The sequence below is a fragment of the Corylus avellana genome, chromosome ca5, assembly GCF_901000735.1.
Source record: "Corylus avellana chromosome ca5, CavTom2PMs-1.0".
NCBI classification, from domain to species: Eukaryota; Viridiplantae; Streptophyta; class Magnoliopsida; order Fagales; family Betulaceae; genus Corylus; species Corylus avellana.
The window spans coordinates 27,586,245-27,608,868 of NC_081545.1; the positions used below are offsets into that span (position 1 = coordinate 27,586,245).

The following is a 22,624-nucleotide window of genomic DNA, read 5'->3' on the forward strand; positions in this document are numbered from 1 at the left end:
AATGTGATGAAGGAGGAGATCCATGCAGCTTTACAAGATATGGCGCCCCTCAAATCACCGGGCCCGGACGGGTTCTCAGCGTGCTTCTATCAAGAACAATGGGAGGTGGTGGGCCAGGAGGTTTGTGAGGCTATTATGCATTTTTTTACTACTGGTTTTTTTGATAAAAATATAAATTATACTCATATTGTTATGATCCTAAAAATTAAGAACCCTACAAAAGTCACGGATTTTTGGCCTATTAGTTTGTGCAATGTGGTGTATAAGATTTTATCTAAAGTGTTGGCAAATAGAATAAAAAAAATTCTTCCCCACATTATCTCAAGTAACCAAAGTGCTTTTATACCTAGTCGGCTCATTTCAGACAATATCTTGGCTACCTATGAAACCTCACATACCATGCACTCACGAATGTGGGGTAAGGAAGGTTTCATGGCTATCAAGATTGATATAAGCAAGGCGTACAACCGTGTGGAGTAGGTTTTTTTGGCAGAAACTATAGGGAAGATGGGGTTTGATCAGAGATGGATTAAGCTTATTATGAATTGTATTACTACAGTTCATTATTCCATTTTAATCAATGGAAATCCTATGGGATACATTCACCCCTCCAGAGGCATCCGTCAAGGGGAACCCCTTTCCCCCTATCTTTTCATTAAATGTGTAGAAGTGTTGAGTTCATTATTTCATAAAGCGGAACGGACGGGAGTGCTGAGGGGTGTTCCAACATTGATGGGAGGTCCAAAACTAAATCATTTGTTTTTTGCTAATGACAGTCTTATTTTTTGCAAGGCGAATAGAGCAGATTGGAACTGTTTGTCAGGGATTTTAGAGACATATGAAAAAGCATCGGGACAACGTCTTAACAAAGAAAAGACGTCCATTTTCTTTCGCAGAAATACAAAGGAGGAGGTTAGGGAACTCTTGATACAATTGGCGGGTATTCCAGCATCACAGCGCTTCGATACCTATCTGAGCCTCCCCGCCTTGGTAGGGAAGTCAAGGCTTAGTGAGTTCCACTCTATAGTTGAGAGAGTCAAGAAGAGAGTTTCGGATTGGAAGTTGAAGTTTTTATCCCAAGTTGGCAAAGAAGTCCTTCTTAAGGCGGTGGTTCAAGCAATTCCCACTTATAGTATGAGTATTTTCCTCCTCCCTAAGGAGTTGTGTAGGGAATTAAATTCTATCATGCAAAAATTCTGGTGGGGACATAAGGCGAACGATAGAAAGATCCACTGGATGAGTTGGAAAAGATGAGAGTAGCCAAATCACAAGGAGGGATGGGTTTTCGTGACCTCATTTGCTTTAATAAAGCACGATTGGCAAAACAATGTTGGTGGTTACTGCAGAATGAGGAAAGCCTAGCTGGTAAAATCATTAAAGCCAAATATTACCCACGGGGATCATTGCTTGGAGCGAAATTGGGAAGTAGACCTTCCTTTGCATGGCAGAGTCTACTGTTGGCTATGAACCTGCTCCAAGAGGGCTTAATATGGAGAATAGGGGATGGGTGCACCGTTCGAATATGGCAAGACAGATGGTTACCTACTCCTTCAACCTTTTCGGTACAATTTCCATGCACTAGACTGGGGGAAGAGGCGAAGGTTGTAGACTTAATGGACCAGTCAACAGGAGGGTGGAATACTGACCTGATTAAGGAAATTTTTACAAGTCCGGAAGCCAAAACAATTATCAATTTGCCTCTTAGTCGATATAGGCAAGCTGACAAATTGATTTGGCGGGCTACTCCAAATGGTTTGTTCACTGTACGCAGTGCCTATTACATTGAAAAAGCGAGGACGGAGTCTTCGAAAGGGGAAGGGTCCTGCAAGACGGGGTATGAACAGGTTTGGAAATCCATTTGGGGCCTGAGAGTTCCTAATGCTACTAAGGTATTCCTGTGGCGTGCATGTGCAAACATATTACCGACCAAGAAGAAATTATTGCAGCGTAAGATTGTGGTTGATAATAGGTGTTTGATTTGTCTAATGGAAAAGGAGACTGTGGTGCATATATTATGGGAATGTTCTTCCTCTTTGGATGTATGGGCGGCTTATGATACAAAGCTTCAAAAAGCCAGACTGGTGGGTCTGGATTTCATTGATGTGGTGGCCTGGCTATTGATAAAGTGTAGTGAATAGGAGATGTCCCTATTCCCTTGGTTGCAAATCGCATCCGGCACTGCACTTGTGCTGCTGCAATGGGAGGAATCAATTTAATCCTAATAGGATCGTTCAAGAGGCCAGGTTAACCTGGGATCAATTCTGTTTTGCGAGCGAGAAGGAAGAGGAATTGGGCGAATCGGGTTCTACAGGGGTGTCGCCCATTTCCAAGTGGAGGCCACCTTCTGATGGGAGATTCAAAGCGAACTAGGACGTGGCGGTTGACAGGAACAGTTCATGTTTGGGATGTTGAGTGATCATACGGGACTGCCAAGGCTTCGTCATTGCCGCTAAAAGTAAGAAAATTCTCACTCTCCAAGAACCGGCTGTTGCGGAAGCCACGGCAGCTCGTGAGGCTGTGGAGTTTTGTAGAGATGTGGGCATACAAGATGTTATCATGGAGGGCGATTCGCTACAGGTCGTTCAAGCATTCATGGATTTCGGGGCTAATTTTAGACCTTATGGCTAGGTGGTAGAGGATGCCAAGTCTATTCTGGGAAGAATGAGGAGATGGACGTGCTGCCATGTAAAGAGGGATGCAAATATGGCAGTCCATGGACCGGCAAAGTTTGGATTGTCATGTTCCTCAGAACAAGTTTGGATGGAGGAGATACCCGAGTGCATCCACCCTATTGTAACAGTAGAGCAGTCTGCTCTTTTATGTTAGAGCTTCGCTCTATATGTATTTTCTTTTGATGAAATAATATCATTCATTTTTGCCAAAAATATGATTATAAAACTGATCGACTTAGTTAATTCTTCTATCTATTATAAAGGTGACTGAGCCACACAATGACCTTGGCTCATGAGAATGTTCAACCACTTTCATAAATGGTCAGAAGAAGTAGTGGACCACTCTCAATGAATTTAGATTATAATATCGTAGTAATAAAAATAGTTAATTTGTCAACTGACGTGATAAAAAGGTGTAGTAATAGTTCGGTACCACTTTTCAATTGAACATTATTATCCTACTTTTCTTATCCCAAGAAAAAGATCAGTGAAGTGAACATCTTGTAGTAATAGTTAGGTACCCACTTTTCAATTGAACATTAAATTATCCTATTTTTTTTTATAGGAAAAAAAAATAATTGAAGTGAACATCTATATACACAGTAGAAATCACAAACACTTTTTTAAGTTCAACTAAGTTATAGCATGACTCAAAAAAATCAATTTGATAATTTTTTTAGGGTCATTGAAGCACTATCCTTAATAATACTCATACTTTTTATTTACATATGAATGGACTATTTATATATAACAAAGGTTGTGTTCGCCCACAATAAATTAGATGGATGAATTATACGATGATTACAATCATCAATACTGTCATATGTTTTTTAACCTATTAAGAGAGGCAAATTAGTTTAATAATTTAAAAAGAAAAATGTTTTGCTTCATTAAAAAGTTCATCTTTTTGTCATTTTAATCTTAGGTGACTTGACTCATTTTCTTTTTCTATTTTGTGGCATGGCCTATTAAAATCTATTAATTTTAAAATGGGTCATGCCACCTAGAATTAAAATGGTCAAAAGATGAATTTTTTAATGAAGCCAAGCATTTCTCATTTAAAAAAGTGAAAATGTCTGCTATTTTTGGTATAACAAACTTAAAATTGGATTAACTTTTTACTATATATGCACAAATCATGTCCATCTAATTCTTTATTTTAACAAAAGAACAATGAAATTAGAAGTCGCTAGCTCTTTCATGGATTAAAATCGCCTTTATATAATATCTAGTTATAATTTGTATGGTCGTGATGGCTTGATGCTAATGAACGGTCCAAAAGTTGCCACTTCATCAATCCGGGTTTTGGGTTAAAAATTAAAAGCGTCTCTCTCTTTCCCTCTTACTTCCCAACTACCGACATCATCAAAAATATCTCCTTGATTTCCCTCTTTCCCTTTAATGGAGCTGTTACCGTGAATGTGGAGTTTAAGGAGTAGTCGGTCTCGATCTATTGATGGGATTTACCAACAAATATAAACTAGGAAGAAAAAAGAATATGGTGCTCCTATACTCGTCCCTTGTTTCAGGAAAAAAAAATCAACAGCTTGCATTTTCATGGATCTAGGTGCAATATATATATATATTTTTTTAAAAAGAAAAAAAAGAAAAATCACCAACTAATGTTTTAGAAGAGTTTAAATGAAAGAGATCAATTTTAGCTAACTGATTACAATCCCTGTTGACCGTTTTACATTGAGGGCGGGAACTTCAAAGGCCTCAACAAAATAAAAGTGGGCTGCATGTCCCCATTGGGGCGAGGCTCAGGTAAGAAGTTCACAACTACCTTAAGTACTACATTAAGAACTCCAAGAGCCATACCTTCATATTGACCTGTTTGCTCATCAATTCTAACTTTGACCTGTATAAAGTCCAATTAGTAGTTTATATTGTGATTTGTTATCTATTAGCACTTTAAAAACTCTTTCGTGAAAGACAATCTAAGAAATATAATTGAACAAAGCCAAAAAAACCTAAAAATAGTATCATTAACAAACAACACTTCATGTAGTTTAAGGGAAAATTATTGGAGAGGTCCATGGGATTTAACCTTTTTCAAATTGCTCCCAAGGGTTTCAAACTTGTTAAATCATTCCTTTAAGGTAAATGCCACTATCAAATCACTTACTTTGTACGCACTTTGTTAGGGTTTTTATCGGAGAACTATAACAAGTAAGTTTGTGGCCACATCAAAGCAAGTAATTTATTGGCATGCATACATATCATTCAGTCAATACCTGTTAACTTCGTTATAATATTTTAAAAATATCACTTAAGAAAAGAGAGAGAGAGAGAGAGATGCTAGATCTAAGTAAAAATCAATATCTATATTCCACAAAATTGCATTATGGAGAGGACTTAGTAAAAGGAATAGTTTAGGACAAGATATCAGGGAAATCAAGAACAGGCATTCAGCAAATACGGAATCACAAGATTTTGTAGGCTTGTGGATACAACTATACAAGGACATAGTAACAGCGACTATTTCAGCATCTCAATATTGAATTAAAAAAAAAAAAAAAAAAAAAAAGTCACATGCATAAGAACATTAATGTTGTCTCCAAGAGGTTGTTCAATAGGCTAGAGATCACGTATCATGAAACGAAAGTCACTAGTTTGAATCTCCTTCTCCCTCTTATGCGGACATGTCAAAAAAAAAAAAAAAAACATTAATGTTGTTGGGGGTAGTACGAATTTTATTATAATTTTTTTACAAATCAACGTGATATGATTATAAAAGTAAATTAGGAAAAGCTGTATAATGAGGTGGCTGAACTACCTAAAGCCAAATATCGATCAAGAGAGGAGACTTTGCCGCAGATGAAGTTGATCTGATTATCAGGCTCAGCTCCATAAAGTCTTAGGCAACAGGCAAGTCTAGCTAGTTAATATAATATAATATAATTCCAACTGTTTATATGTTCTCTGTATATGTGTTTGTCTTAGTATTATAATCCGAGGCTAGCTCTAGTTTGTCTTCCCTTTTAACGATCTTTGCAACAAAATGGACCCTTTTTTTTTTTTTTTTTTTGCCAACTGTTGGTTGTTGAAAGGGATGAGTGTGAAAATTGGTAGTTCGAGGAGACAGCCTGTAAAAGAGTGGTGGTGGAGGAAGATAAAGTGTAATTAATCCTTAATTCTACTAAGACATCATCATCCAAACCTCCTTCAAAACCAGAAATTCTAGTAGCTGGTTATAGCCATTCCAACCCTCCTAACAATCGTAGATGTTTCAAATGCCAAGGTATTTGTCACATTGCTTCTAATTATTTTGTTGAGGGGCAACAATGTTGCTCTACTCACGTGAACGGTTCTTAAAATATGCTTTATGGGATGCAATTTCAAATGACATAAAGGCTTTGACTTTTTTCACTTGACACCAATTAGTTTTCATATGATGAGTGGGTCAAAGACCCGATTCAACAAATGGTATCAGAGTTAGGGTCATGGGTTCGAGTCGCAAGAGCCTCACGTTGAGGGAGGGATTGTTGAGATGCAACAGTGTTGTTCTACTCACGTAGACGACTCTTAGGACATGTCTTGCGGAGTATGACTTCGAATGCTATAAAAGGCTCATAGTTGCGTTTTGGAAGAAGTTGAAAATGAGATTTTTTCTAAAATGCTATTTCAGATTTTTTTTATAAACAAAAACTCTATTTATTAATGCAATCCCAAACTGGCTAAGTCATTTAAAAATGGATAAGTAGGTTAAATTGTATTGTGCTTTGATTAATATAAAAACACTAAAAAAGAAAATAGGTGGAGTTTGAGTAGACCGTCAGCTAGAAGCCTAGAACTCAAACTCGTTTGACCATATAGCTAAGTAATGTGCTTGTGAGCATGCTCAATAAGTCGATATAGGCTTCAAAGCGAGCTCGAGATACGATATAACTTTAAACAGACAAATCAAGGTGGTTCTCTCTTTTTCTTTTCCTTATCTTTTAGGCATGCTAATGTACGTGGTCTTTTTTTTTTTTTTTTTTTTTTTTTTTAAACACGTATAATAGTTAATTGAATACTTATTGAACATCTTGGTGACATTTATATTCTATGTTTGTGTAGATGGTCACTAATTGCAAGTAGGTTTTCAGGAAGTATTCAAGTAGTTCTTCACATCATTATAATGATGTGAAGAACTTTTGGAATTCACACTTAAACAAAAAGAAAACTTCTAACACTAAAGGCACACAAAAAAAAAAAAACAAAAACAAAAACAAAAACAAAAAAAAAAGCACAAGACATTGTGAAAGTGAAAGTGATAAAACCTCGACCTCGGACTCTCCAAAAAATTTACACGGTTAATTAAGTGGGAAACCTACAACACCAGAAAGCTTTGTACCAGAGGACAATATGAGCAACATATCTCTAGCATTAATGTCATCAGAAAGTAGGATTAACTGGTGGGAATACTTATTAGATGACAAAGAAGATGATAAAAGAGCCGCATGCTCCATAAGTGGGTTAGATAAAGAGCCCAACAAAGATCTTGGGACTAAGATAATAGCACCAAAAGCAAGAGTTTGGAACATTTTTGATGAGGATGATCCAAGTTGCTTGGCTGACTTCTCTTTTGACAAGAGTCTTTGGGATTTTCTCAATGCTGAATAATAATTTTAGATTTAGAAATCCTAATCATTTATTTAGTAGGATTATTGCCATTATGAATATTATCCATTGAGATTTAATCTTATTTTTTCTCTATTTGTGCATCTTAATTTCTATAATAATTTGGTTTCCTATAAATAAAGCCCATGGGCCATGTCAATCAACTTTTTACATTGTATGTAAAAATTAGATTTTTTTTATTTATTATTATTATTATTGAATGAGGGAAATGGACTAAAGGGAAGGATCTTTCTCATTTCTAATCTGGATAGTAAGGAGAATATGAAATCCTGTGAGAATTCTTTCAAACATAAGATGGGAGTGGCCCATTTGACTAAAGTATGTGCACGAAAATTGGCATACGAGACACTTTCAAAGCATTATAACTTTGAAAGGAAGATAAAACTAAACTAACATGAGCAATACAATTAACAAAATTCCAAAAAAGGAAAATAAGGTAGGGTACATTGTTGATGGCTAGAACCACTAAAAGTGTGTCTCCTTCCCGGGAGAGAAAGCTGCAGCCCAAAAAAGTTGCGAGTCAAGTAGTCAGCAAGACAGCAAGTGCCCTTGAGTACATAAAAAAAGAAGCTCAAAATTATTGTATTTTTCCTTGATATCAGTGGAGTGATCATTTTGATAAATTAGGAAATAAATTCATTGTCAATTACGTTTCGTTTTTCTATTCACAATTATTTCCTTTTTTATAATGGTTATAAGCATTTTATATTCATGTAAAAAATTATTCTTGTTACAAGAATGTATGTAGTTGGGGTTGTTGATGTTAGTCCCACACTACCAAAAAAAAAGGCTTTATTTTAAAAATGGTTAGAGAATATTAATCTCCTAAAAACGCTGCTTATAAGCATGTTTATGGCCCAACCAGATATCAATTTATCCTAAGTTAAGGCCTAACTTAATATATTCTAAACGATGCTGTCTTATTTTTCATGAAACAACATCATTTTGGGATTTATTAAATATATTATTTTCTTTCAAATCCTAACCTTACATTTTCTTCTCTCTCCAATACTTTTCTATTACTTCAACTCATCTCTTTCTTTCTCACTATCTCCTCTCTCACTCTCTCTCTCTCTCTCACGCACACACATTTTGTTCTTTGTTTGACACGTTGTTTGGATCAAGATATAAAGAACAAGCAAAAGAAGAATGGAGAGACTATCGTCAAGTAACATGAATTATTTTAAGGATCAAATGCCTAATTAGTATTTGGATTTTAATGACTTATATTTTTTTTCACCTATATCACAGATAGTAACTTTGTTATTGATAATGATGGGTCAGTACCTCCATCAATGAAACTAACGGATCGCCATGTTAGCCTAATCAAAACAATACAAGTGTCTTATGTCCCAAAAAAATAAAAAATAATTTTTTTAAATGAATAAAAAAAACTTAAAAATAAAATAAGTTTGAGGGGTGGCTCGAAGCCACCCTTTTGTGCCTAGTGGGGTGGCCGACCACCCCCATTTTGGCCATTGGGGGTGGTTCGACTTGCAAAATGAGGGTGATCGGCCACCCCCTGTTTGGCCTGGGGTGGTTTGGCCAACCCACAGGGTAACCCTCAATTTTTTTTATTTTTTTATTTTTTATGCCTTTAAGGGGTGGCTGAACCACCCCATGGCGTGGTTTTGGCCACGCCCAAACCGGCCCTAGGAGTGGCTTTGCCATCCACAATCAGCAAAATGTACATCTCGCTACTCTAACCCTAAACTTTTTGGCTTTGTTTTTTATATCGAGCAGTTTCCTACCTTTTGATGTAGAGTGACTTAGTGGGCTGCAGCGAAGAATATTAATAAGCATTAGATAAATACTTCTAGATCTTGATTCTATCAATGATCTAAGAAATCTTCTTGACAAAAGCTAGATATTCTCTAGGTTTTAAAGGAAAGAAAGAAAAACGCTTAACTCTGAGGTTTTTTATTTAATAAAATCAATAATCAACATAAACTAATAAATTAGAGGCTATAAGCATGTATTTATAGCCCTAAGACTCATAAACTTAATCAAATATGACATAAATACCCCCAAAACCCTAAACCTAATAAAATAACGAAATACTGACTCCCAAAACCCTAATCATACTAAAACAATTAAATAAAGTCGGCTTAACCTAATTAAAACGCAGAAACAAAACATAATGACTCCGTGTGCAATCGATCGTAGGCACAAGTGCGATCGATCGCACAACCAGAAGCTTGGTGCGCATAAGTGTCTGGAAGTGCGCTCGATTGCAAGCATGCGAGCACTCAATCGCACTTCCAGGGACTTCGGCGATCTGCATCACCTTTCTGTTTCGTATAGTCATTGTTAGGTAGTGAGTATGTTATGAAATATTATCAATTAGGTTATTTAGTTCATTAATGTTTTATAATTGTTTTATTATTTTAATATTGTTGTGTGTGTAAGTCTCTTATGTTATATTTATCTCTTTTTATCTTGTTATTTGTTAGTTGGGTAGGATTAGATTTTTCTATTTGGGTAGGATTAGATGTATCTATTTTAAATGGAAGTCATATCTCATGTGAGACTCTATTTTCTATTGTCTTTAAATACTGCATTATTTATGAATAAGGAAAGGAATCAAGTAAATTATTCAAACCCGTGTTTGTAGGAGTTGAGAGCACCTCGAATTGCTCATAGGATTCCTCGAAAATCCTATAAGAGGTTCAGGATTGCTCGAAAATCCTACCATATCAATCTTTCTACTTAGTTCTCATCACATTACGTAAGCACGTAACAAAGTAGTATCAGAGCCAGGTTTCCGTAACCCACTGCTTCAAGTTATGAAGGATTGTCTATATCAATGTGTTGGTCTAGTGCATGAACTCCAAAGAAAAGTGGAAAAATTCCAAAGAAAAATGAAAGTGCATGAACTCCAAAGAAAAGTGGAAGAATTCCAAAGAAAAATGGACGAGTCGTTTGGCTGATTCAAGAGCACTTTAGCGAAAATAAAAAATGAACACCTACATGAGTAGCAACAAACGATGTTGCCGGTGCAAAAGCCGCATGCCCCACACCGCCACTATGACCGCGACAACGCCAAAACTCAGCTGTCATGTTCAAAAATCCGATCAGATTACCATCATCACATCGAAGTTCCACAACCAAAAATTCATCTGCACAATTCAATCCACCAGCAAACACAATTTCACCATACCAAACCGGTCTTTAGTGGGACAAACCCCATCAGGTTCTTATTTCACAACAGAGACAAGAAATTTGGTGATAAATGCAACCTGATTTTGTGGTTCACCAGAAAAAAAAAATGGTGAGTCAAAGGAGAAGAAAAAAGATTTTCACTGCAAGATTTTTACGACCTTGAGGACAAGGTCGATTCAAAGAGGGATGAAATGTTACGTATAGTCATTGTTAGGTAGTGGGTCTGTTATGAAGTATTAACAATTAGATTATTTAGTTCATTAATGTTTTATAGTTGTTTTATTATTTTAATATTGTTGTGTGTGTAGGACTCTTATGTTATGTTTATCTCTTTTATCTTGTTATTTGTTAGTTGGGTAGGATTAGATTTTTCTATTTGGGTAGGATTAGATTTATCTATTTTAAATGGAAGTCATATCTCATGTGAGACTCTATTTTCTATTGTCTTTAAATACTGCATTATTTATGAATAAGAAAAGGGAATCAAGTAAATTATTCAAATCCTGTGTTTAATTTGTAGGAGTTGGCACTTTGAATTGCTCATAGGAGGTTTAGGATTCCTCGAAAATCCTACCATATCAATCTTTCTACTTAGTTCTCATCACGTTACGTAAGCACGTAACAAAGTGGTATCAGAGCCAACTTTCCGTAACCCACTGCTTCAAGTTATAAAGGATTGTCTATATCAATGTGTTGGTCTAGTGCATGAACACTTTCATATAGCTAAATAGGGATACGCCTAAGTTATCTCTAGGTCTGTCCGGTTGACCCGTTTCTCCTTCTACTCGCAAGCTATAGTTGGTTTCTCGAGGAACTCTATGGGTGTGCTCTTTATGGGGTTGGTCTTTAGTGTCGTGGCTAGTTGAGCAAGTTGATTTTCCCAACTGATCTATTCCATCGGGACTTGTTCCATTTTGATTTTCTTGAATTGGTCCTTCAACTCCAAGGCCTTGGTGAGGTACATTTTCATTCAATCTTCTTTGGCTTTGTAGTCACCCAACACTTGACCAACCACCAATTTTGAATCATTGTGCATGGCTAGTACTTTTGCTCTGAACTCCTTGCCTGTGGTCAGTCGGGTTATCAAAGCTCTATTCTCAACCTTGTTGTTTGTGGCTTTGAAATTGAACCACAAGGCATACTTGAGCTCCACCTTGTATGATGAGGTGAGGACCAAACGAACTCTGTTAGCCCCTTGTTTGATTCCGTTATATGGCGCCAACCGATGATCCAATTGATTGCACGACTAACCACAAACCATGAATGCCTGCATGAGGAGTAAAAAGTAAGCTTGGAGACTTACTTGGGAAGCGCTAGTGGAAATACTTCTAATACTTACGTTAGGTAGGGTTTTTGTGAAGAGAATGCTTTCTAGATATAAGGAGAATGCCCAAGCAATAGATTATTTAATGTGTGTACTTGGGATAGTTGCATTCCCTTTCTTAAGCATAGTAGTTTCCCCTCATACCCCCTTGGCTAGGTGTCGTCCTCTAATAGAGTATGAACCTTGGCCAATCGTTGTGCCCAATTCACTTTTTTTAGTGAAGTAATTCTGGGTGAAAAGGTGGGTTGCGGTTAGCAGTTATTGCTAATAACCACTAATCGTAACTGCCTAGGCGATTACTAAATTTCACCAACTGCATCCACTAGGCGGTTAGCGATTAGTAAACATATAATCGCCCGCTATAACCTTTTTTTTTTTTTTAAAGTTTGGCCTTTGGGCCAATTTTTAGTTTTGGGATTTATATATATATATATACCACATTGGACCAAATTGCTCCAAAAGGAGCCCATATTGAAAATTCTAAAATATTAGACCCCAAATTTACATTAATTTACATATACTTGTACTCTTTTTTTTTTAAAAAAAAAAGGTCCTTAAATGTAAATCATAACATGTTAAGAATACTATATATATATACCACATTGGACCAAATTGCTCCAAAAGGAGCCCATATTGAAAATTCAAAAATATTTGACCCCAAATTTACATTAATTTACATCTACTTGTACTTTTTTAAAAAAAAAAAAAATTTTAAAAATGGTCCTTAAATGTAAATCACAACATGTTAAGAATACTATATATATATATTGGATTAGTATGAATTTGTATAATCATGCCATGTTATATATGTAAAATTTGTTATTATATAATCATATGATTTAATGATCAATTGATCATGTGATATAATCATATATATTATAATGATAATACATTAATACTTCAATTGTGGTTATAAGTAACACATTGTTTGATCCAATGTTAATTACTTAATTTAATATTATACGAATCACATTATCATTGTATATATATGGATAATATGATTAATTGTTTGAATTGTTATTGAATCATATGATTAAGTATTGATATTATACATTTGTATTATTCAATATGCATATATGTATAATTATAATTTATAACATATATGGACTTATAAGTTTATAACATACATTGGAACTAAGTCTCTAGGTACTTAATTATTGTATTAGTATGAACATATATACTTATGACTTATGTCATATTATGTATGTATAATTTGTTATTATATAATCATATGATTTAATGATTAATCGATCATGCGAATAATCATATAAATTATATTGATAATACATTAATACTTAAATTGTGATTTTAATTCTCAAAAAAAAAAAAATTATGATTTAATGGTCAATTGATCATGTTGTTGTTGTTGTTATAATTATTATTATTATTATTATTATTATATAACCGCTAGGCGGTTAGCGATTTTTTACTAACTGCTTTTAAGGTAGTTAGCGGCTAGGGTGGCTAACGGTTACTGGTTAAGGTGGTTAGCGGGCGGTTAATAACCGCCCGTTTTTTCACCCCTAGAAGTAATGCATATGTTTGGTGAGGGTGGGCAGATCAACCGATTACCAACCGTCTACCGACTGCAATCAAATCGACATTAACTGCAACTTCCAGAAGTCGGTTGGTAAAATTTTTATATCAATTTTTGGTTCGGTTTGGTAATCGGTAAACAAATTTTCTTATCGGTTTCCGAACTTAACTGATAAGGAACCGATAGTGGGAGTATAAAACGACGTCGTTTCATTTTTATTTTTATTTTTTTTCCTAATATAAAATAATCAAAACTACGTAGTTTTCGGATGTTATATATACATCTCTTTCTTTTTTTCCCCTAACCCTAAATCAAATCATTTGGCTGTCCCCCTCTGCTCTCTTGACTCTTGCAGTGCTCTCACTCTCAACTCTCTTGACGCTCGCACGCCCCTCTCTGTAGTGACCCAAATAATTAACTAAGCTTAAATAGCTTAGCTAAAGGGTTAATTTGGACTTTGGGTCATTAGGAAGAGCTAGAAGGGCATTTTGGGAATTGGACTTTCGGACCAAACGTACACTAAGGTTGCGAGACATACACTCGTACGTATGGGACCACCGGACGTACGCTGACAATAGTACGCCATACTCTACCAATAGTACATGGATGTATGCTGGGGACGACATGGACGTACACTCGGGACAACATGGATGTACGCTACTCTTGAAATACCCCTTGGATAATACCTAGACATACGCTACAGCCTTTGGACCACTATGTAAACAGTACCAGACGTACACCCTAATAGTACTCGGACTTTAGCCACTTTTTGGAGTAGTTGGTAGCACCCTCTACTATAAATACATCCCTACCCTCAACGTTTCACACAATCATTTACACCCCGCAAAAATCCTCTTGTGAGTGTATTCTTGTGAGTTTTGTGAGTTCTTGGAGAATGAGAGGTGATTCTTTGAGGTTTTTGGCTTCAATGAGGTAATCTTCTGAGCTTAGCTTGTTACATAGTTATGTTATTTAAGTGCTTTTCATAGTTAACTTAGTTGGTAGTTTGTAGCTTCTAGTTACGTTGTTGCCCTTAATGTTGGTTTAAGCATGGGTTAGTGTTTGATTCTTGTTGGGTATATTTCTTTTTGCATGGAAGTGTTGTTTTGAGATAGGAGGTCCTAGATATCCTTTTAGTAGCTTTATAACCAGTTTGGGAGGATAGGAGGATGGTTGAACCAAATGAGGTTCTACCTAAAGCTCTTTGAGCGAACGTACGACCACAAACCCGAACGTACGATCATAAGTGTTCCAGGGAACGCCACTTTGGCCAGTCGTCCGATTGCTTCTAGTTTCATATTCTAGGTTCGTTTTAGTTTGATTTAGAACTAATTATATGTATTTTCTCAGTATTCGAGGTTATGGAGCCTAAGGAAATTTTACAGAGGAGCCTTACGACCAAGGTTAGTACAAACTCATATGGATGCTTGTTGTTACTTTTCCCGCATTGCACGACTATTTTATATATATCAAACATGCATATTTTGCAACTCTCATAAAATACATTTTGGAACTACTATGAACTCCCTTTTGTGAAAATATATGTTGATTAATAAGACAATGATGATACTTGTAAAACTATGCATGTAAAAGACTGATAAGATTAATTGCATCGTATTACATGGTACACCAATATGTGCGGGATAATGACCATAGGCTTACTATACATGTTAACTTTATGGTTAAATGTGTGTATGTGTGGGCTTTGGATGCAATGGTTTCGTGACCAAGGCGCAGCTATTCTCTAATGGATAATTACTATAGGACAGACATCATTAATGGTGTGGGCCACCCGAGGTCGGACTTGGTTGTGCCACTAATGTTATGTACGGTAGCGTACAATATCCAAGGCACCGATATTGTATTACAGGTTCCTCGGGACAACACCAACCCTACTGAGAAGGAGTAATATTTCGGATAGACCATACGGTTAAACTATTACTGTTACTTATGATTATAAGCATATATTATATCTATATTACATCCATGATAAACTGTCATCTTATAATGTTGCATGTGCTTTATAAACAATTGAGTTCACTATTTAATGACGGGTACGTCATGTGCATTTATGCTTACTAAGTCGTCGGACTTACCCTTGTATTATTTCTTTTTTTTCTTCATATGTACAACTGTGTTGTTATAAATAGTTTAGCAGAAGATGGTTACCGCAAAACATCTAGTTATTGAGGAGGATTCGACCTGGGAGATACTTGAGGACTTATTGCAAGCTTAGGCGGGTACTCATGGTAACTAGTATTTTTGAGTTATGATGTAGGCTTAAGAGATTTTATGCATGCTTGCATATTGAGGTATAGCATGAATTCCTTGTAAAGATGATGACTTATATAGTGTGATTTTAGCTACTTGATGATCTTTGGTAGATGCTCTGGTTGTAACAATTATGTTTATAGAATCTTTTTGTTTTCGTTGTTTAGTATCCTCTCTTTTCAAGAAGTAGAGGTTCCTGAGTCTTATTCAGAGTGGAATAAGGCTACGAGACGAATCGTAGATTTAATTACTAGTTAATTAATTTTCAGGACATTACACTCTCAGTCTCACTCTCAGCTCTCTCGCAGCATGCCCCTCTCATCACTCTCAGCTCCCGACCATCTCTCTTTGGCTCTCTCATTGTCATGTTGCTCTTCTGTCATGAGTCCGTGACAGCGTGGTTTGACTTCAGTTGTCGGTGGTGCAGCGTCGAAGCCTCATGGTTGTGGGTTGCGCGGTGTTGCAATGTTGGAGCCTCGTGGGTTGCATGGTGCTGGTTTGACGATAACCTATTATCCGAACGGTTATTAACCGATTAACTGTTTAACCGAAATTTTCGGAATAATTTATTATCAAAATATTATTGGTTAATTAACCGAATTAACTGATAACTTCGGTTAATTATCGAAAATAGGGTTACCCATACCGTTATAACCGATACCCACACCTATGTGAGGTACTGTCCAAACAGAGTAACTACAGTTATTTATTATTCATCGCGCAGTGCCACGTGCCCACTTACAAGTTAAGAGTGTCGGTGAATAATGGGACAGTTGAAATAGCAAGGTCGGTAATCATCCTCCCAGTCGCACCCCACATACCATACTAATCTGAGCATCTGCTAGTGCTAGTAGCCACAGCTCATTCGAGTTGCTGTTCGGGTACACGACCCGGCCCAGGTTTGTTTTCTCGGTTCTTCTCTTGGGATTGACCGGGCAGATATTTGGTATATGAGTAATTTTCAAACTTTAATAAATCCCCAAAATGTTAAGCAACATACAATCGAATAAAAAGGTGGCTTTCAAAATAATTATTGTAATATCGTATTTACAGCTCCAATTTCAGCAATTCTCACCGTGAGAAAAAAGGAAAATGCAAGGTTTGTATGTAAGAGAGTGAGAGAGAGGGGGGAGAAAGGGAGAGACCAAAAATGGCTATCCCAATGAGACTGCTGGGAAGGAGACAACGAGGGGAGCGATTCCTACAGAGGCAATTCGGTGGGCACGGTGGTGGATTCCTCCATCGCTTCAGATTAAGATTTTCTTCGCAAAGACTCTTCCGTACGATTATCATAAGCCTGGTCTTCATCGCTGTCGTGCCTCCAATTTTCTTCCACTTCCGACTCAGGAACTTCCACCAGGTCTGTCAGTTCCTTCATTTACTCAAAACCATCAAGATTTCCATCTTTGTTAATGTTTCCTTAAATAGAATTTGGATTACTGGGAATGAATGAATGAACGAACGATTTGCATTTTGCAACGTTTGCACACACAGATGCAACAAAGAAAGTGCGGTTGGCTGAATGATCCTCCGCTTGTATGTGCTCACGGAGGTGACTCGACTAAGGCCTTCCCCAACACGGTAAGCTCCCCCCATGTTACCAAACTCACCGGCTTTAGGTCCCACTACTAATGTTGTCTTACTTTTTCTTCTTCACAGATGGCTGCATATCGTATTGCACTTGGTTCTCATGTAGACTGCATTGAGATTGATGTTTCTCGTTCCTCAGATGGGGTTTTGTTCGCGCTGCACGATAGGTACTTCTGGGCTCCCATGTTTTTGCTTTAAGATTTCACCCACAATCTAGTTTTGCTGATTCATCATCTTACTGCCATGGTACATGAACAACCTCAAATCAATTAATCATGGAATTAACTACCTTTGATAGCTGGGATGTTAAGCGGGTGGAACTGGGTGTGACTGAGATTCGAATCTTATGATGTTTTAAGTTGTTTTATTATTTCAACATATTGTGGTTGATATAGCTCGTTATGCATGATCTGAATCAAAATATGGAAAATGGTGTAGAAAAAAAATCAGAATATCTTGGATGTATAAAAAATGATGAGAGTCATACGTTAAGTAATACAAGGAATCTTTGATGTTTGGTGTGGAGATATGACTCTGAAGGAATCTTTCCCAGGCCTTCACAATATAGCTAATGCAAAAGATGCGTCCATCGCCGACAATTTGGAGCTTACGGGTGGAACCCGCAAATGGAATGTTAGTTTCTTTCGGTTGGTTCACGATTGGGAATTGGAAGTGTTAGCCTCGTTCTATACTCTGTTATATTCCCAGAGAATGAGAAGGGGAGGGGAGGACAGAATTTGGTGGATCCCGTCTAGAAAAGGGAAGTTTGATGTCAGATCTTTCTATGATGTCTTGGTAAGCAAAGAGGCTAATCCTTTTCCTTGGAAGAGTATTTGGTGTACCAAGGCACCTTCGAGAGTGGCTTTCCTTACTTGGACGGCGGTGCAAGGGAAGATTCTTACGATTGATAATCTCAGAAAAAGGAATTTTATTGTGATCAATAGATGTTGTTTGTACAATAATGATGGGGAGTCTATTGATCATTTGTTCCTTCACTATGATATCGCTCGATCCTTATGGTATGCTATCTTCAGTCGTTTTGGATTGTCTTGGGTCATGCCTAAGTGGGTGAAGGGATTATTTGCTTGTTGGTGGTCAGGAGGTCGCTCCAGGAGTGGCGTTGCTTGGAAAATGGTTCCTCAATGCATTGTGTGGTGCCTATGGTCAGAAAGGAATGAGAGATGCTTTCAGGATTCTGAGCGATCCTTGGAGGAACTCACGGCCTTCTTTTTCCATACACTCTACACATGGACAGCGGCTTGGCTCGCTCCCTTAGTTGTTAGCTTTCTTGATTTTCTTGTCATTTTCTCTTCTTCTAGTTAGACGTTTCCCTTGTATACTTCCTGTGTACTAGGGTTGCGCCCCTCTGCACTTTTGATATAAGATATTACTTATCAAAAAAAAAAAAAAAAGTAATACAATGAGTTAATCGTGTTGGTTGAACACATTTAAAATCATTCATGCACTTTTGTGCTCTTCTGCTATCTTTTTGCATGTTACCTATTATAGGAGTAGTAAATACCATCTTAAAAGCATCCATAACTGATGAACAAAGGTATACTTATCTAAAAGTGTTGAAAATGTTCATGGTTAAGCATTATTTATCCAGATTGTTTTCTATTGAATTAGCTACTTGGAGATTTGATTCTCACATGACAGGCAGGGATTTGCAGCGGATATCTGGAAACAGTACTTCTAAAGTAGGGCACTTGAGCATGAAAGAGGTGAGACTTTTGTGAATTGCCTTTTGTCAACAATGTTAAGCAGCTCCCCACGTATTTACATTATGAATCAAGTTTTTGTTGTCAATCTGCCAGTTAATGAATGTCAACCACACTTCTTGTTGTTGAAGTTGTAACTGTTAATTTATACATATGGAATTGTAGATGAACATTCATTTGACTGGTTGGGTTGGGTTACCAGGGATACCAATCCAATGCTAACCAACCATCTTATCTTCATTAACCTTGGACCAGACTGAGTAAGTATGTTGATTAATACCGTGCAAACCAACCAAAAGGGAACAGATTGATTTATTCTTGGTTTGAGCTAGGCCAAGTTGTGCCAGGTTTGATATCTTAACGGTTGTTGGTATTATCACTCATGTGTCCCAGTGGATCAATGTGATTGTGGCCTACATGCAGATGGAAAAATGACATATGAGAAAACCAGCAAACAAGACCCTCAGGACCCTTAATTGAGCTCAAGTACTAGCCTTTGTTCTAATAAAATAGTTGGTCATGGTTTCCTAAAGCTAAGTGTAGAAGGTGTGATCTAGGATATTTTCCTCAGTTTAATTGTTGGGGCTCTCAATTGTAAACTATCAGTGCTTCTGGTGAGTTAACAGAATTCTTGATAGAAAGTGAGGAGAGTTTGGACAAATTTTAACAATGGCCTTTTGCCTTCAATAAATCGTTCTTCTGTGTATCTTCTATAGTCTTACACATTCTGGGTCATTTAAGGGGAATAGGATGAACCATAATCACGATGATCCATTTTGGAGTGAAGTGTCATTTTCTATTGGCAGCCTCAGTTTGACTTCAAAAATTTACTTTTGATAACCATATCTGCTGATTCATGCATGGCTTCTAGTATTAACTTTTTTCATGTGATCTGGTTTGATCTGAAGCATGCAAAGTTTTGAAGTTGTCATGACATATTAATCTCTAGTGACAGCAAATACTTTCAGTTTTCTTTGGGTCTAATTTGGAGAAGATATTATTATTTAATGATTTTGGTTAATTGTACGTTATCCACTTGTGATCTGGGTTGGATTGAGTTTGATTTGCCAACCTGTGGTTTCAAAAATTTCATTTTACCCACGTGAAGTCCCATCCTCTAATATTTTTCTAGCCTTGAATTGTTAAAATTTGTGTGTAAATCCATTACCTCGAAATAAAGCCCTAAGATCATGATAGCAACCTCATTACAATGTAAAATAAGCATATATATATCTCTACCCCAAGTTGGTAAAGTGCAACTCTTGAAACCACAAGTTGGCAATTTGAACTTAACACAGGTGGTTAAAGTATAGTTTCCGTTTTAGTAATATCATAAACCCTCCACACACACACACATATATATATGAGTAATGTTGACTGAGATTGTATTTTAGTTTGTGATTGTAGATAAAAGAGCTAGGCAGTGCTCATCAATCTGTGGAGAAGTTTCATGATGAAAGAATTCCTACCATTGAAGATGCTTTGACGGTATACTCCGGATTTCCATAATCCTTCTGAAATAATGGTTGTTCGCCTATTTTACTAATTAGTAAACATATTTCATCAATCTTACTGACCCATTTGGTGTGCCTCATGACCCTATTCATTGACATCTATCTGCAAATTCTTTTTCTTTTATTCTATTAAAGCTTTGTCGTTGAGTTTTCTCTGATATTTTTAATTGATGTTCTTAGTTGATATCAAGTTCTGTTCGGCAAGTGGTTATAGATGTTAAGGTTGGGCCTCCATTATATGAAAAAGGGCTTGCAAAGGATATTCTTTCTGTTGTAAGTTTGTTATTTGCTTGCCCTTCCCCTGTTTTTATTTTTATTTTATTATGTTTTCTAACTTTTACTCTACATATGTGATTATAATGCATTGAATAACTATCTAACATGTTAAATTATAACTAACTTCAAATATGAAGTTACCTTTTGGTTTGCCATTTACAAATGCACTGTTGCAAAGCGAAAATGGTTTTCAAGTTTTACCCACGAAAAATACTTTCAAGTCCTGTTTATAATTTTCACTGCATTTTTTAACAGGTTGAAAGAACAAAGTGTTCAAATTGCCTTGTATGGGCTAAAAGTGACAGTTTAGCAAGGGATGTAATTAAACTATCACCGCATACTATGGTAAGAAGCAGTGAACTGATTTTAAATCTTCAGGATCTTTTACTATACAATTTTTTATTTTAAGATAATTGCTTTGTCCTGTTTGCTGAATTCTCTTGTGCTAATCAGTGGGGAAGATAAACACTTCCTATCTTCAACTTGAGGAAATTTTGGTGAAGTTGTTGACTGCTTTGAAACCTGAAATTATCACGTGTCCTGCACATTGGACTGTATATATGGGGATCTTACCAAGTAGTCTTCATGTCTTGGTCTTCTTTGCTTTACTTTACTTTTTCTTTTCTTTTTTTAATTTGTTTTTGGGTGGGGATGGATGGGGTGTTATTGCAAAATATGGTTCCTTCCTTTAGAAGCCTTTTTGGTTCCCCACCCCCCTCAACTTTTTAATAGTCTTTTAGCTGCATTTTAAAGTTATGGAATGTCTGCTTGAGATTGATAATCTCATCACCAGCGGACTTGAATTTCTATACTTAAATTATCATGTTTTAATTCATTTTACTGGTCTAGCAGCATTTTCTTTTTTCTCCTTCTTATATATATATATATATATATATATGAAATACTCAACTGGCCTGACTCGTAAAGCCAGATATTTAGGTACGGAAGTTGGTGATGTTGGTTTTTGAGTTAATTCTCTCATTCTAAAAGGGTGAGATGTCATTACAGGTGGGTTACATTGTCATGAAGGATCCTTCTACTGGGGCTAGAACCAAATTATTGAGGATGAAAAGTGCTGGAGTCGTTGGTGTCTATCACCCTTTGGTTGATGAAAAGCTTGTGAAAATTCTGCATGGGTATGAAATCTGTTTGATGTATTAGTATTTGGAGGTTAACAGCACGTGTGTGGTGTGTGTGATTTCATGTTTTACATTTGGGTCTTAACAGGAGGAATAAAGAAGTCTATGCCTGGACTGTCGATGACGTGGATTCCATGCAAAAGATGTTGTTTGAGCGAGTGGATGCTGTTGTTACAAGCAACCCTACTCTACTTCAACGTCTAATGCAAGATACTAGAACACAATGCCTTGAGGAAGGTTTTACGATGTCACAATGACATTCATTCATTTCAAGTACAGAACTTATTCTGTTTCAGAGGCTTGCCTTCCACTTTTGTGAATGTCAGAATATTTTGAAATACCAAATAGCCTTCATTAATTTACTTATAATACTACTTGATTTGGAATATTATCTCTGGCTGTGATGGTATTGACACGTTCACATGCATACCCTATTTCAGGTATGTATTACTATTGAGAATATAAGCTTCAATCTGATAAGTCATTTATAATCACGAGTGAATAATCTTTATGCACCACTACTTGTAGTTTATGACAATGGACCTTTTCTGATGGATGGTATTCCTGCAAGGCTTTTCTGCTTTAAGCTATTGTTTTGAGCAAATTTGATCTATATAGGCTTTAGTCAGGGGACCCAAGTTTTAATTTGGAGAGGAACTCAGAGCCAAAATTATTTTGGGGAGGGACCAATTAGTAAAAAAAACATTAACTTTTTTTTTACCTTAAAATTTTTTTTTTTCTTGGGGGACCAGTGCCACTCCCGGTCCCCCCCTAGTCCATCATTGGCTCTAG

At 36.5% G+C, this 22,624-nt stretch overlaps 1 protein-coding gene across 3 annotated transcripts; it reads left to right on the forward strand.

The window, feature by feature from the left end:
* Positions 1 to 16,476: 16,476 nt before the first annotated feature.
* Positions 16,477 to 22,326, forward strand: LOC132182786 (glycerophosphodiester phosphodiesterase GDPD4). Of its 3 annotated transcripts, XM_059596127.1 has the most exons (10): positions 16,477 to 16,491; positions 16,646 to 16,952; positions 17,087 to 17,173; positions 17,252 to 17,349; positions 18,846 to 18,906; positions 20,311 to 20,391; positions 20,598 to 20,690; positions 20,949 to 21,038; positions 21,702 to 21,829; positions 21,921 to 22,326. In XM_059596127.1, exons 2-10 carry the CDS (start codon positions 16,743 to 16,745, stop codon positions 22,087 to 22,089), a joined length of 1,017 nt encoding a protein of 338 aa, XP_059452110.1. In that variant the 5' UTR covers positions 16,477 to 16,491; positions 16,646 to 16,742; the 3' UTR covers positions 22,090 to 22,326. The 3 variants fall into 3 exon arrangements, with proteins under 3 accessions (XP_059452110.1, XP_059452112.1, XP_059452111.1); XM_059596128.1 differs by lacking the exons at positions 16,477 to 16,491; positions 20,598 to 20,690 and having other exon boundaries at positions 16,601 to 16,952; XM_059596129.1 differs by lacking the exons at positions 16,477 to 16,491; positions 20,598 to 20,690; positions 20,949 to 21,038 and having other exon boundaries at positions 16,599 to 16,952.
* Positions 22,327 to 22,624: the final 298 nt, after the last annotated feature.

Bases quoted from the DNA above. Each gene is read 5' to 3' on its own strand.
- LOC132182786 (XM_059596127.1), top strand. From the start codon at position 16,743: ATGGCTATCCCAATGAGACTGCTGGGAAGGAGACAACGAGGGGAGCGA. The intron at 17,350-18,845 runs GTACTTCTGGGC...CATGACAGGCAG, and splicing joins TTGTTCGCGCTGCACGATAG to GGATTTGCAGCGGATATCTG. The intron at 21,830-21,920 runs GTATGAAATCTG...GGGTCTTAACAG, and splicing joins CTTGTGAAAATTCTGCATGG to GAGGAATAAAGAAGTCTATG.